Genomic DNA, 11,919 nt, shown 5'->3' with positions numbered 1-11,919 from the left:
TGTTTTTTTTTTAAATTGGATTCCACTTTCTTTTAATTCTAATTTGTAATTTAATAATAATAATGAAAAAGTTTTGGTCATCAATTTTATGAAGATTTAATTTTATCTATTAGATTTAGAATTTTTATTTTTAGAAAAATTGAAGAAAATCACAAAATTATTTCAATTAATCTCCACCCTTGATTTTCTTTTTAATTTTGTTTCTTCACTTTTAGATTTAGGAGAATAAGACAAAATGGTAGAATTAATTAGTAAAAAAGTACAAGTTATCTAAAAAAAAAAGTTTAATTTCCTTAAATTTTTAAATACAAAATTAATGTTAAAGGAATTAGAAATTAAAAAATATATATATAAATTTAGATTTAATCTTCACATAGTAAAATAAAATTGATCTAGAGGAGGACAATTTCATTAATTATAATTTATTTTAATAAAAAAATTTAATTAATATATTAATTAACAAAAGTTAAATTATTTTAGTTAATGTAATTATTAAATTTAAAATAATCAAATTATAACTGAAACTAAAAATTTTAAAAATTACTTATTAAACATATTTATATTAAAATAATTAAATTTCAATAATTCAATTTAACTATTCATTTATAACTTGATAATGTACATCCCTAAATTTATCGGAATTTTGAATTTTTGGAAAGCTTTTCTTTTAAAACAAGGAAAGCAAGCTATGTTGCTATATCAGCAGCAACAGCCAACTCAGGCCTAGAAACTAATTACTATACAGAGAGTAAATAGTAATTTTCCCTGTATTCGTTTCTCTTTCAGATTTATCAAACGGTCTATTGGCAGCTCTTGCGCATAGAGTTTCTAGACTTGAGTTGGCTGCTGTTACTGATATAGCAGCTTAGCTTGCTTTCATTGTTTAAAGAAAAAAAGGTTTCCAAAAATTCAAAGTGCTGACAAAATTTAGGGCTGTATATTTGAATTGAGATTAAAATTTAATTATTATAATGTGAATATGTTTAATAAATAATTTTTAAAATTTTTAGTAATATTTTAATTTAATAATTAAATTAACTAAAATAATTTAATTTTTGTTAATTAATATATTAATTAATTTTTTTTATTAAAATAAATTATAATTGTTATAAATAAAAAATATTATGCATTTAATAATATAAAATTATCAATTTTTTTATTAATTTTGTTAAAATCAATTTTTTTTCCTAATGATTAATTATATTTAGACCCCTTAAACCCCTTAAAATTTTTTTATTAAAATAAATTATAATTAATGAAATTGTCTTCCTCTAGCTCAATTTTATTTTACTATGCGAAGATTAAATCTAAATTTATAAATATATTTTTTAATTTTTAATTCCTTAAACATTAATTTTGTATTTAAAAATTTAAGAAAATACAGAGAAGCAAATAAAGGAAAACGAAGGATAAACTTACATATATAGCTAGAGCATTAATGATTAAAAAATTCAAAACAACACCAAAACCATCGCCTCAAACGGTCAAAATAGTCATTCCTCTTTACAGCTTTTGAGAGAAGCCATTAATGCTCATCGAGTTCGAGAAGACATTATTTTCAAAACCTAAAGATATAGACTTGGCGGGGGACTAATAATATAAAAGCCAATAAATCAAGCCAGCTGGAGCTCGCCCATCCATACTTATAACCGGATAGCCTGCCCATCTAAGCTTGGAGCCAAGTTAAGTTCTCCCATCCGAGCTCGATAGAGTTTGCCAATCTAATCTCAAAGACTGATACCTAGCTCTGAGGAAAGCCTAAAGAGTGTTTCGACCCATTTCAAAGAGATTGGACAAGATCAAAGAGATCAGTACTCTCTTCAACCTCGAACCAAACAGAGACCGTGCTGCCGACCATGCCTTATTCCCAGTATAATCAAAGAATAATTACCGTTACAAATTAAATAGAGAATCGACGAGGATCTGATCAAGATTTCATCCCAATTACTATAAAAATAAGGTAAAGTTTTAGAAATAGGTATGCAAACAATAATTTCACTCCTATTATACTAAATACTCTAATTTATAATCCGATTACTGACTTGAGCGTCGGAGTGGTTGCTAACTATCACCGGTCCTTACCTGTTTTTTGATCTTCAGGCAATCTGACCAAATCCAGTGTCCAAAAAAATATACGTCAACATTATTTTCTTTTACTTCATTCAATTAATTCAAAATGATATATAACTCATTTTTAGTAATTATAAATATAAAAAAATAGCACAAAATTTTAGTTATATTTTAAAATATATGGTGTGAATTTCACATATTTATGACATGTACATTGAATAATTTTTTTTAATATTAATATGATAAATTTAAAATGATAAAAATTTAATTGACTAATTTATTTAATTTAAATTCAAAAATTACTAAAATAAAAATAATTTAATAAAAATTAACAATTAATTAAAAATTAAACTAAATTTTTTAGTATTTTAAATTGATTAACAATTCGAGATAAATATGTAAATTCTCACAAAGAAACGACAATTTTTTTTTATTGAAAAATAAGAAATAATTTTATATTTTTTAATAGAAAGAAGGATTTGATTTCGATGGCACGTGGTTGCGAGACTCGTGGAGGCATGTGCAATATATATCCTTATAATAATGCATGGATTGAACTTAGTTGTCTAGAAATAATTCGAACCACCCAAAAACAAGTTCGATGATGCATAAAAAAATTCAATGATGCATAAAAAAATTCAATGATTTTAACATCTCATAATTAATTATTGTTATATTTTAAGGAAAAAAAAATCTTATATATCTTAAGAAAAAAACATTGCTGGTGGTAAAGAATTGTCCCCATAAACGTCAAAGCATATATAAATTATTTTTATTTTAAGTTTATTTGATTACAATTCAAATTACAAATTTTGTATTTCAAGAAAAATGTGAAAGTGAAAATCATCTAGCTATTCTAAATTCCATTATTACTACTCAAATATTTTAATTTTATATATTTTAATTAATAATTTATTTAAAAATATTTTTATTAATAATTTATATTTTAAAATTTTAATAATTTGACAAAATATTAAAAAATTTAGAATTATTAAATCACTCTATTTCTCATAACAAAATAATTTAAACGAATTAATCAATCAAAGAATATACTTTTAATATGCATTGAAAAATAAAATTTAATAATTTTAAAAATAATTTAATAATATAAATTATTTATGAGCATGAGATATACTAATAAAAAATTATTAATTTAATCATATTAATTACATTATTTTTAACTCGTATTAAAAAAAAAGTAAGCATATTTTGTGGAAGGAAGTATTACACAAACTTTAGGCGGCTGAATTAATCACTAATAATTAATTTTAAAAAAAAAAACTAATAATTAATTAATGAAAGAGACCAAAACACGTGCTTAGCTCTCTCTCAAATGCAGGCGAAAAGCCCAACCCTTCAATATCGCTTTATGGCTTAGACAGCAGATCTCCTCATGGGTTGGGCTCACGAAAAATAAACGAGCTATTGAAGCCATATCATCAGAAAAATAAACCAGCCATCTCAGGTAAGAAAAACCATTTGATTTACTCATGGCAAATTGATTTCTGCACTTCAAAAACATAATAATCTAGCATAATTACAAAACTTATTACATTAATTAATTAGTTAATTGTCCTCCTTAATTACAATATCCATTCTCCCTAATTGCAGCCAAAGCCAACAACAACAAAGCACAATTTAGCATCAATAATCAAAGCTTCAAGTGAGGATCAACCTCAACTCTAGCTACATCTTTTGCCTGCGTAGCTACTACCTCCACCTCGCCAACAACCAACTCATCACTCTCTTCTTCTTTCACAATCTTCTTTTCCTCCTCCTCATCTACATAGTTCGGATCCTTCTCATCAATCGCCGGTGGCGCAGCTTCCAGCTCGTTCTCCGCCATGTCATCGGGTCCTTCCCACGTGTACTTCCCGCCGTGTCCTGACTTCGGCGGCGGTTTTCCGATCGCGCCTAACCCATCAACTGGGTGCCTTTCCATGCGCAGCAGCCCCTTGTCGATGAGCTTTTTTCCCACATACTTAATGGTATCGATGTTGTCGGTTTTAAGCTCTGTCTTCTCAACTCTTTTCTTCCCTTCTTCATATCGGGGCACTGCCCTTGTTACCATTTTGTCCTTCTTGTCGTCGATGGGTTTCATTTTCTTTTCCTCTCTCTGGCTGACAGATTCTGCTAGGTCTAGTTCTTGGATTTTTTGTTGTTAGTATTTTCGGACCTGGAAGGTGCTGGAAGAATATGGCAAGTTAGAGCTAGAAGGTTCAGGGCATGCAATGGTGCTGTGTTTTTTTTAGCAAGTCTGAGAAGAAACTATTTTCTTTGGAAAGTGGAAGTTGCATGATTAGACGTAGTTAACTTGGGCTTGGAAGTGAGCTGAGGTCGCCGAGATGCCAGGCTTAGACCCATGGTTGGGTTGGGTTCATAATTTCAATTTATAAAAAAAGGTCTAGACCTGTTTACGGGTTCAGCCTTACTCGACCCGGCATCATCGGCCAGAATTGGACCCATTTTCAAGTGCTTTGGAATTGGATTTAAGTTTGAGGGCAACTCTTCAAATTCATCCAAATATTATACAGTTCTTCTCAATGGGTTCAACGCAATTGGATTTGGAACTTGAATTAGAATGAGTCGATTCAATCTAGGTGATGGAACTCCTTTCCACAAATGATCCAGTAACCGATGTGTGAGAGGTCAGAGGTCCATTCCCCTTCTACAATAATCTATGGAAAGCCATATTATAGGTTAATTAATTAATCATTAATTAACAGAAGCTCAAAAGTTGGCAGCCCTTCATATAAATAGCCCAGTGAAAATTTACGTTTTAAATGCTATAAACAAAAGATGGAAAGAAAGAGTGGAAGCATGAAGCAGAAGGCTGTGTGTTGCTATGATGAAAGCGATAGTGAAGAAGATAGAGGAGGATTGGGTGGAATTTCACTAGAGAAGCTGAGTCTTGGCCCAAAGAAGAAACTTCTTGTGATTGCCCCAGGAGTTCTATGTCATAGGGTCAGGGTATTCAGTAAAGAAAAGCCTAAAAATTGCACTCCAGATGCAACTTATGGAACCATTCAAGGTAATCAATTAACTAATTTTTCTGGTTCATTCTTTTAAGGAACTGTTGAAAGTCTAGCTATCATTTAAACTTATTTTATCTCTTCTCAGTTTACAAGAGACCCCACTGTGAAGACTTCTTGAAATTTTGTTTTGAAAGATTTGAAGTGGGAATCTGGTCTACTACGATTGAGTAAGCAGAATAAAATTATCTTGTTACTTATTCTAGGTTATTATGAGAAAATTTTTTAACTTGTCTGTCCTTTAATGCCTTAAATCAGGAAGAACTTGAATAATACCCTGGAATGTGTGATGGGAAGATTGAAAAGCAAGCTTTTGTTTGTTTGGGTATGTACCTAATCTGCATTTAACAATTAATTTATCTATTTATATATATATATATATATCAAGACTGTTTTATATGAAAATTCCTTGCAGGGCCAAGAGCATTGTACTGATACAGGATTTAAGTCCTTGGAGAACAGTAACAAGCCAATGTTTTTGAAGGAATTGGAGAAACTCTGGGAGAAAATTAATAACTCACGCAGGAAGCAATATTCTTTATCAAACACTTTAGTGATTGACGATAAGCCTTATAAGGCACTTCTGAATCCTCCAAATACTGCTATTTTCCTTCATGAATACAAGGCTGGCGAAGCAAATGATAATGTTTTAGGTAATAGTTCCAACACATTTTTTTTCCCTAAACATTTACAAAATTATTGTTGTTTAAAATTTGCTGAATAGGTCCAAAAGGCGAGTTTCGGCTATTCTTGGATGGCCTAACAGAAGCAGATGATGTTCCTACGTATGTGAAGAAGAACCTCCTTGGAATTGGACAACCTGCTATTGGCCCTAGTCATCCTGATTGGCGTTACTGCTCCAAGATTATTTCGTTTTGGCAAGGAGTAAGGAAAGATTAGCTGGAATACATGGCTGTTCCTATCATACATATTATGTAATAGATTTCAAATAAAATTCTCTTGGAGATGAAAATCGTGAGGGATTTTTTTTTTTTTTCATATATGTGATTGTCCTTATTACAATACAAATAGAATTAGCGTCTTTTGGTTTGTCTTTTCAGCCTCCGACTTTGTCAAGTACTACCAACTGAAATAAAATTAAGCTCTAAATCAACGAATTAAGTACTATGTCCATCCTCTTGATTCATATTGATGTCAGGGGATGGTCTCTGATTACATGTGTTGTGTTCCATTCAAACAGGAAGTAAATGGATCTGCAGCATATGATATCTGCTGGTCGCTTGCACTGTTATCTGCTCCTTCATGGCTCTGTTCTGGCAATGAAGATGCGGAGATTAAACATGTCTCACCAACAGGTTTTGCCTCTGAGATAGGTCTTGCTTCTGTCGGTACCTCTTGAGCACCTACAGGGATCCCAGAACCGATTGCATTTTCACGTTGGTGCTTTCTCTTGTGTGCCTTCATTTCATTTGGTAAATGAAGCTGCCTACAACAATCTTAAGGAGAAATCAATATAAGAAAACACTGCTAATAAATTTAAACAAATAGTTAATTTTCGAGGTATATATTAAGCAGGTCAAGTGCGTGCACAGGAGAAAGGCTGTACTTGGATAGGGCTGGCTGCCAATAGGAGGCCTGCAATTCCACAGCCAATTACACGACCGTCAGGGCTAGCCAACTATACGCTCAGTCCACCAGTCCTACTTCTTACACCACCAGTTTCAGTGACTGTGAATGACCCAGATAATGAAATTATCTCAAAACGGCCCTGCAAAGAACAATTGTTGCATTGATATTTCAAAGCAGTTGTGAATAAATAAACACGAAATTTTGAACTAATAGTAGCAAAATTATAACAGAATTGACCAATTGGAGCACAACTGCAAAAATATGTCAATTATTTTCTATTATTATGATGTCTAAAGGTGTAACATGCAGTGGAATCAATGGTGTTGGGAGGATGAGAGGGTTCCAAATTTAGCTATATTTGAAAAAGAGAAGAGTCCATTACTGAAATTTAAGAGTAATTATCCAAAATCATACCTCAATGTCAAGATTCCACCAGATGAACCTGGTTGGCGAATGGTGACGTTAGAAACAGCTCCATTGGCAGATAGAATACAAATCCCTCTTGGACCCTTCTGAGCAAATGCTAGAATTTTCCCTGCAACATCCTGAAAGTAATAGTGTAAGGCTACTTTCTAAATTATGGCAAACTAATTCTTAAATCTTAATTAGTAGAATTATAAACAAGAAAAGTAGTAATAAAGTACCTCTCCTGTATTCACAGTTACCACATGAGGAGTGAAGTCACCTCCTGCTGTGTTAGCAAACAACTCGCCTTCAAGATCAAAACCTATATTATCAGACATAATCTAATAAGGGAGAAAAAAAGAAAAAAAAAGATAAGTATAATTATTTTTCTCTCTCTAAAATTGGAAAATCAAACATCAAAATGGAGAAGGTTTAACTAAATTTCTTCCATCATCAATATATGGATGAAATTCATCATCTAAATCATATCTTCTTTGTTTCATATCCAATAAAATAATTGTCAATGTAAAGCATTGCATAATTAACGAATTTTCTAGTCATTCAACCGATTTCTTTTCTTTCCCTGATTCTTAAATGTCATAATTGGACATAGTAGGTTTGGTTGGTGAGAAAATTATGGGAGAAAATTTTAGAAAAAAGTTGGCAACTTTGAATCTTTTAGATTTTTGTTTCAGAAAAAAAAAAAGATAATTGTAATCTATAAAATTCTCACACATATATTTTCCTACATCTTTCTCTGCAACCAATCAGTACCGAAAAGGCACAAAACAAAAGCAAGCCTAAAAACAGTAAACTAGGCTGCTTTTGTCTCCTAAAGCTGTTTTCTTTTCCCTTTCAATTTCTGGTTTCTTGGAACTTACCTAAGGAAGCAAGCAACTGCCAGTTACCAGAGCCAGGAGGCCTGCCTCGGCATCTTTTCAAAGAAGAGATTAAGCCATCAGAAGGAGGAGAAGGGGAGAAAGAGAAAACAGCAGGTGGTGATGTTAAAGCTCCTCCAGGCACTGCTTTATGATGATGAAATGGCTGCACTCTCAGGTTGCCATCTGAATAATACTTTTTTTGTCTCACTCTATTCTTTTTCCCAATCAAATCCTCACTTCCACTTGCTGGGTGTCCTGATCCTCCATCAGGATTATCAATTCCTGTGGTTGGTGGTGTAGTTGTTGCAATCAAGCTTCTTTAAATGCTCATGTTCTCTGCAGCCATGTTCATGTTTATAGTCATCACCTGCGGCATAACCCCGCTGCTCACTGGCAGTGAGTCGGTCTCCGAGTATCCTGGTAACCCAGTAATTGTACTTTCTTTTTCCTCCATTAAAAGTGAGTAGATGCTCTAAGTGAGCACACTGTGAGAGAGGATTGCTTTCTAAGAATTGAAGGGGAAAAAAAAGGAAAGTGAAGTTAAGTGCCACATATAGAAGGTGTAAGTGTGGCTTTTTCTTTAAAAGAAAAAGCAAAAATATGGAAGAGAGAAAAATAGATTATAAACTCCAGTAATACATTATTAATGGAAGAAGAAATGAGGGTCCGTGAAAAACAAGTCATTTTATCATGAACACAATGACCATAATACCAATTATTTCTAACTATCCATGTTACTCTTTTTAGCATTTTATTTTTTTTGCCATAAAATCCAGGCCTACCCATCTATTATAAGATTGTGTTTCCAGTTACATAATTTTTATTCAAAATTTATTATTTTTTTAATCATTTCTTAATATACCCTTCAACTCCATTAAAATTTAAATTATACATGTTATTAAATTATTTTTGAAATTATTAATAAAATTTTACTTTTTCACTCCATATTAAATATGGAGATATTAGTAAGTTAATAAATAAATTATTATTTTATAAAGAAAAGTAACTTATAATTTTAGATAGATAAAAAAGGAAAGTAAATTTATTTTCATAGGAGGAAAGAAGTAATATATATTTTATTTTTTAATAAAAAATTCTTCCACTTAGAAATTTTCATATTAAAATCTTTTCAAAATAGTATGACATTATTAATCATGTTGATGCAATTCAAATACTTCATTATAAAAAATAAGTAACAAAAAATATTTGATTTTATAGGTATGGAAAGTTCTAGCTCATATAAGAATAAATTAAATAATTATTAGATTAAATATTATATATAATTCATTGATTTATTATGCATATTTTAATTAATTTTGCCCATATCTTAATATAAATATTTGATATAATGGATTATTAAGTGTGTTTTCATATAAGGTCGAATTTATATTATATATGAGTAATGTTGGCATTTAATAATCTATTGCAGATACTATATTTTATTTGGAAAAATAATACTTTTTTTAGACGCTATATTTTATCTAGGCCTATAAAAACTTAAATAATAATAATAATAAATTAAATTAATTAAAAAATATATGTACAGAAATATAATTTTATTAATTGGATTTTTATTTTCACAATTACTTTAATTTTAATTTAATTTTTAATTTTATTTTATATTTTGACTTTAGTTTAATTTTAATTTTAATTCTTTTGGCAACTTTGAATCTTTTAAAATTTTGTTTCGGAAAAAAAAGGAAAATAATTGTAGTGAATAAAATTCTCACACATATGCTTAGGCTTTTTGCCATTTATTTTCCTATATTTTCTCTGCAAACCAATCAGCACTCAAAAGCCACAAAACAAAAGTAAGCCTAAAAAAAGTAAACTATGCTGCTTTTGTCACCTAACACTGTTTTCTTTTCCTTTTTAATTTCTAGGTTTCTTGAAACTTACCTAAAGAAGTAGCAACTACCAATTACTAGAGCCAGTAGGTCTGCCTCAACCTCTCTTTGAAGATGAGATTAAGAAGAAGGAGGAGAAAAAGAAGAGAAAGAGAAGCCAATGCTAATGCTAAAGCTTCTCCAGGCACCGCTTGATGATGATGAAATGGTTGCACTCTTAGTTTGCCATCTAAATCATATTTTCTTGGTCTTCCTCTCTTCTTCTTACCAAACAAATCCTCACTTGGTTGTCCTGAATTTAAGACAGATAAAAAAGGAAAATAAATTTATTTTTACAGGACGAAATAAATAATAAGTATTTTATTTTTCAATAAAAATTCTACCACTTAGAAATTTTCATATTAAAATCTTTTCAAAATAGCATGACATTATTAATCATGTTGATGCAATTCAAATACTTCATTGGAAAAATAAGTAACAAATATAAAAAGTTCGAGCTCATATAAAGATAAATTTAATAACCATTAAGTTAAATATTTATATCTAAATTCGTGCATTCATCATATATACTTTAATTAATGTTATATAAATTTTAATATAAATATTTGATCTAACAGTTACTAAGTTTGTTTTTATGTAAGGTCGAGTTTATATTATATATAAGTAATGTTATAGCATTTAATGATCCACTCTCATAGATAGGGCTGAGCAGAATTCGGTTCAAATCGAAAAATCAAATCGAATCGAGTCAATTAGGTTTAATCGGTTCGGTTTTAAAATTAAATCGGATCGGTTCGGTTCGGTTTTGAATTATAAAAATTTAGGTTATTTTGGTTCGGTTCGGTTCGATTTTGAAGAGAAAAAAATCGGTTAAACTGAACCGAACCGAAGAGTAATTTATATAGTCAAATCAAATTAAATTGAACTGAATCGATTTTTGAATTGATTTATTTTTATAAAAAATTTATGAATTATATTTAATTATATATATATATTAATTATTTAATTTCATTGATTAATGGTTATTAGGTTCAAACCAAAGTTAAAATTAGACCAAATAACTTGAAAATCAAGTCTAAATTCAAAAATCAATAAAAAATCAAACCGATTGGTTTAAACCGAACCGAATCAAAATAGAACGGTTCGGTTCGATTCGATTTTTCACCCATTTCGGTTCGATTCGATTTCTAAAATTTGCGGCTCGATTTTTGTAATTTAATTTGATTCGGTTCAGTTCGGTTCGATTTGAATCGAATGCTCACCCCTACTCATAGACACAATATTTTATCTGGGCCAATAAAAACTTTTTGTAGACACTATATTTTATCTGGGCCTATAAATTTTATTTAAAAAAAAAACAATAATAATAAATAAAATAATAAAAAATTAAATTAATTAAAAAATATATGTACAAAATGTAATTTTATTAATTGGATTGTTATTTTCACTATTACTTTAATTTTAATTTAATTTTCAATTTTATTTTATATTATATTTTGACTTTAATTTTAATTTTAATTTTAATTCTCTAGCTTATTTAAGTTTTTTTTTTTAAATTGGATTCCACTTTTTTTTAATTCTAATTTGTAATTTAATAATAATAATGAAAAAGTTTTGGTCATCAATTTTATGAAGATTTAATTTTATCTATTAGATTTAGAATTTTTATTTTTAGAAAAATTAAAGAAAATCACAAAATTATTTCAATTATTCTCCACCCTTGATTTTCTTTTTAATTTTGTTTCTTCACTTTTAGATCTACGAGAATAAGACAAAATGGTAGAATTAATTAGTAAAAAAGTACAAGTTATCTAAAAAAAGAGTTTAATTTCCTTAAAATTTTAAAAACAAAATTAATGTTCAAGGAATTAGAAATTAAAAAATATATATAAATTTAGATTTAATCTTCACATAGTAAAATAAATTTGATCTAGAGGAGAACAATTTCATTAATTATAATTTATTTTAATAAAAAAATTTAATTAATATATTAATTAACAAAAGTTAAATTATTTTAGTTAATGTAATTATTAAATTTAAAATAATCAAATTATAACTGAAACTAAAAATTTTAAAAATTACTTATTAAACATA

The 11,919-nt window shown here is 29.1% G+C and overlaps 2 protein-coding genes and 1 pseudogene across 2 annotated transcripts; 1 reads left to right on the top strand and 2 right to left on the bottom strand.

The window, feature by feature from the left end:
* Positions 1–3,721: 3,721 nt before the first annotated feature.
* LOC110660297 (uncharacterized) lies at positions 3,722–4,171 on the bottom strand. Its single transcript, XM_021818548.2, has one exon. The coding sequence runs from the start codon at positions 4,169–4,171 to the stop codon at positions 3,722–3,724; it is 450 nt and encodes a 149-aa protein (XP_021674240.2).
* Positions 4,172–4,841: 670 nt separating this feature from the next.
* On the top strand, positions 4,842–6,230 carry LOC110655432 (uncharacterized). Its single transcript, XM_058143605.1, has 5 exons — positions 4,842–5,101; positions 5,191–5,272; positions 5,361–5,427; positions 5,518–5,755; positions 5,827–6,230. Exons 1-5 carry the CDS (start codon positions 4,870–4,872, stop codon positions 6,000–6,002), a joined length of 795 nt encoding a protein of 264 aa, XP_057999588.1. The 5' UTR covers positions 4,842–4,869; the 3' UTR covers positions 6,003–6,230.
* Positions 6,221–8,516, bottom strand: LOC110655433 (AT-hook motif nuclear-localized protein 1-like; annotated as a pseudogene).
* Between the last annotated feature and the right edge of the window lie 3,403 nt (positions 8,517–11,919).

Source organism: Hevea brasiliensis, chromosome 3 (genome assembly GCF_030052815.1).
Source record: "Hevea brasiliensis isolate MT/VB/25A 57/8 chromosome 3, ASM3005281v1, whole genome shotgun sequence".
In the NCBI taxonomy this organism is placed as follows: Eukaryota; Viridiplantae; Streptophyta; class Magnoliopsida; order Malpighiales; family Euphorbiaceae; genus Hevea; species Hevea brasiliensis.
This window is presented reverse-complemented; position numbering and strand designations above follow the sequence as displayed.

What these genes read in the sequence shown, in the direction of transcription:
- LOC110660297 (XM_021818548.2), bottom strand. Translation starts at nt 4,171, where the DNA reads ATGAAACCCATCGACGACAAGAAGGACAAAATGGTAACAAGGGCAGTG.
- LOC110655432 (XM_058143605.1), top strand. Translation starts at nt 4,870, where the DNA reads ATGGAAAGAAAGAGTGGAAGCATGAAGCAGAAGGCTGTGTGTTGCTAT. An exon ending in AACTTATGGAACCATTCAAG is followed by an intron (nt 5,102 to 5,190) that starts GTAATCAATTAA and finishes ATCTCTTCTCAG; the next exon opens with TTTACAAGAGACCCCACTGT. An exon ending in GCAAGCTTTTGTTTGTTTGG is followed by an intron (nt 5,428 to 5,517) that starts GTATGTACCTAA and finishes AATTCCTTGCAG; the next exon opens with GGCCAAGAGCATTGTACTGA.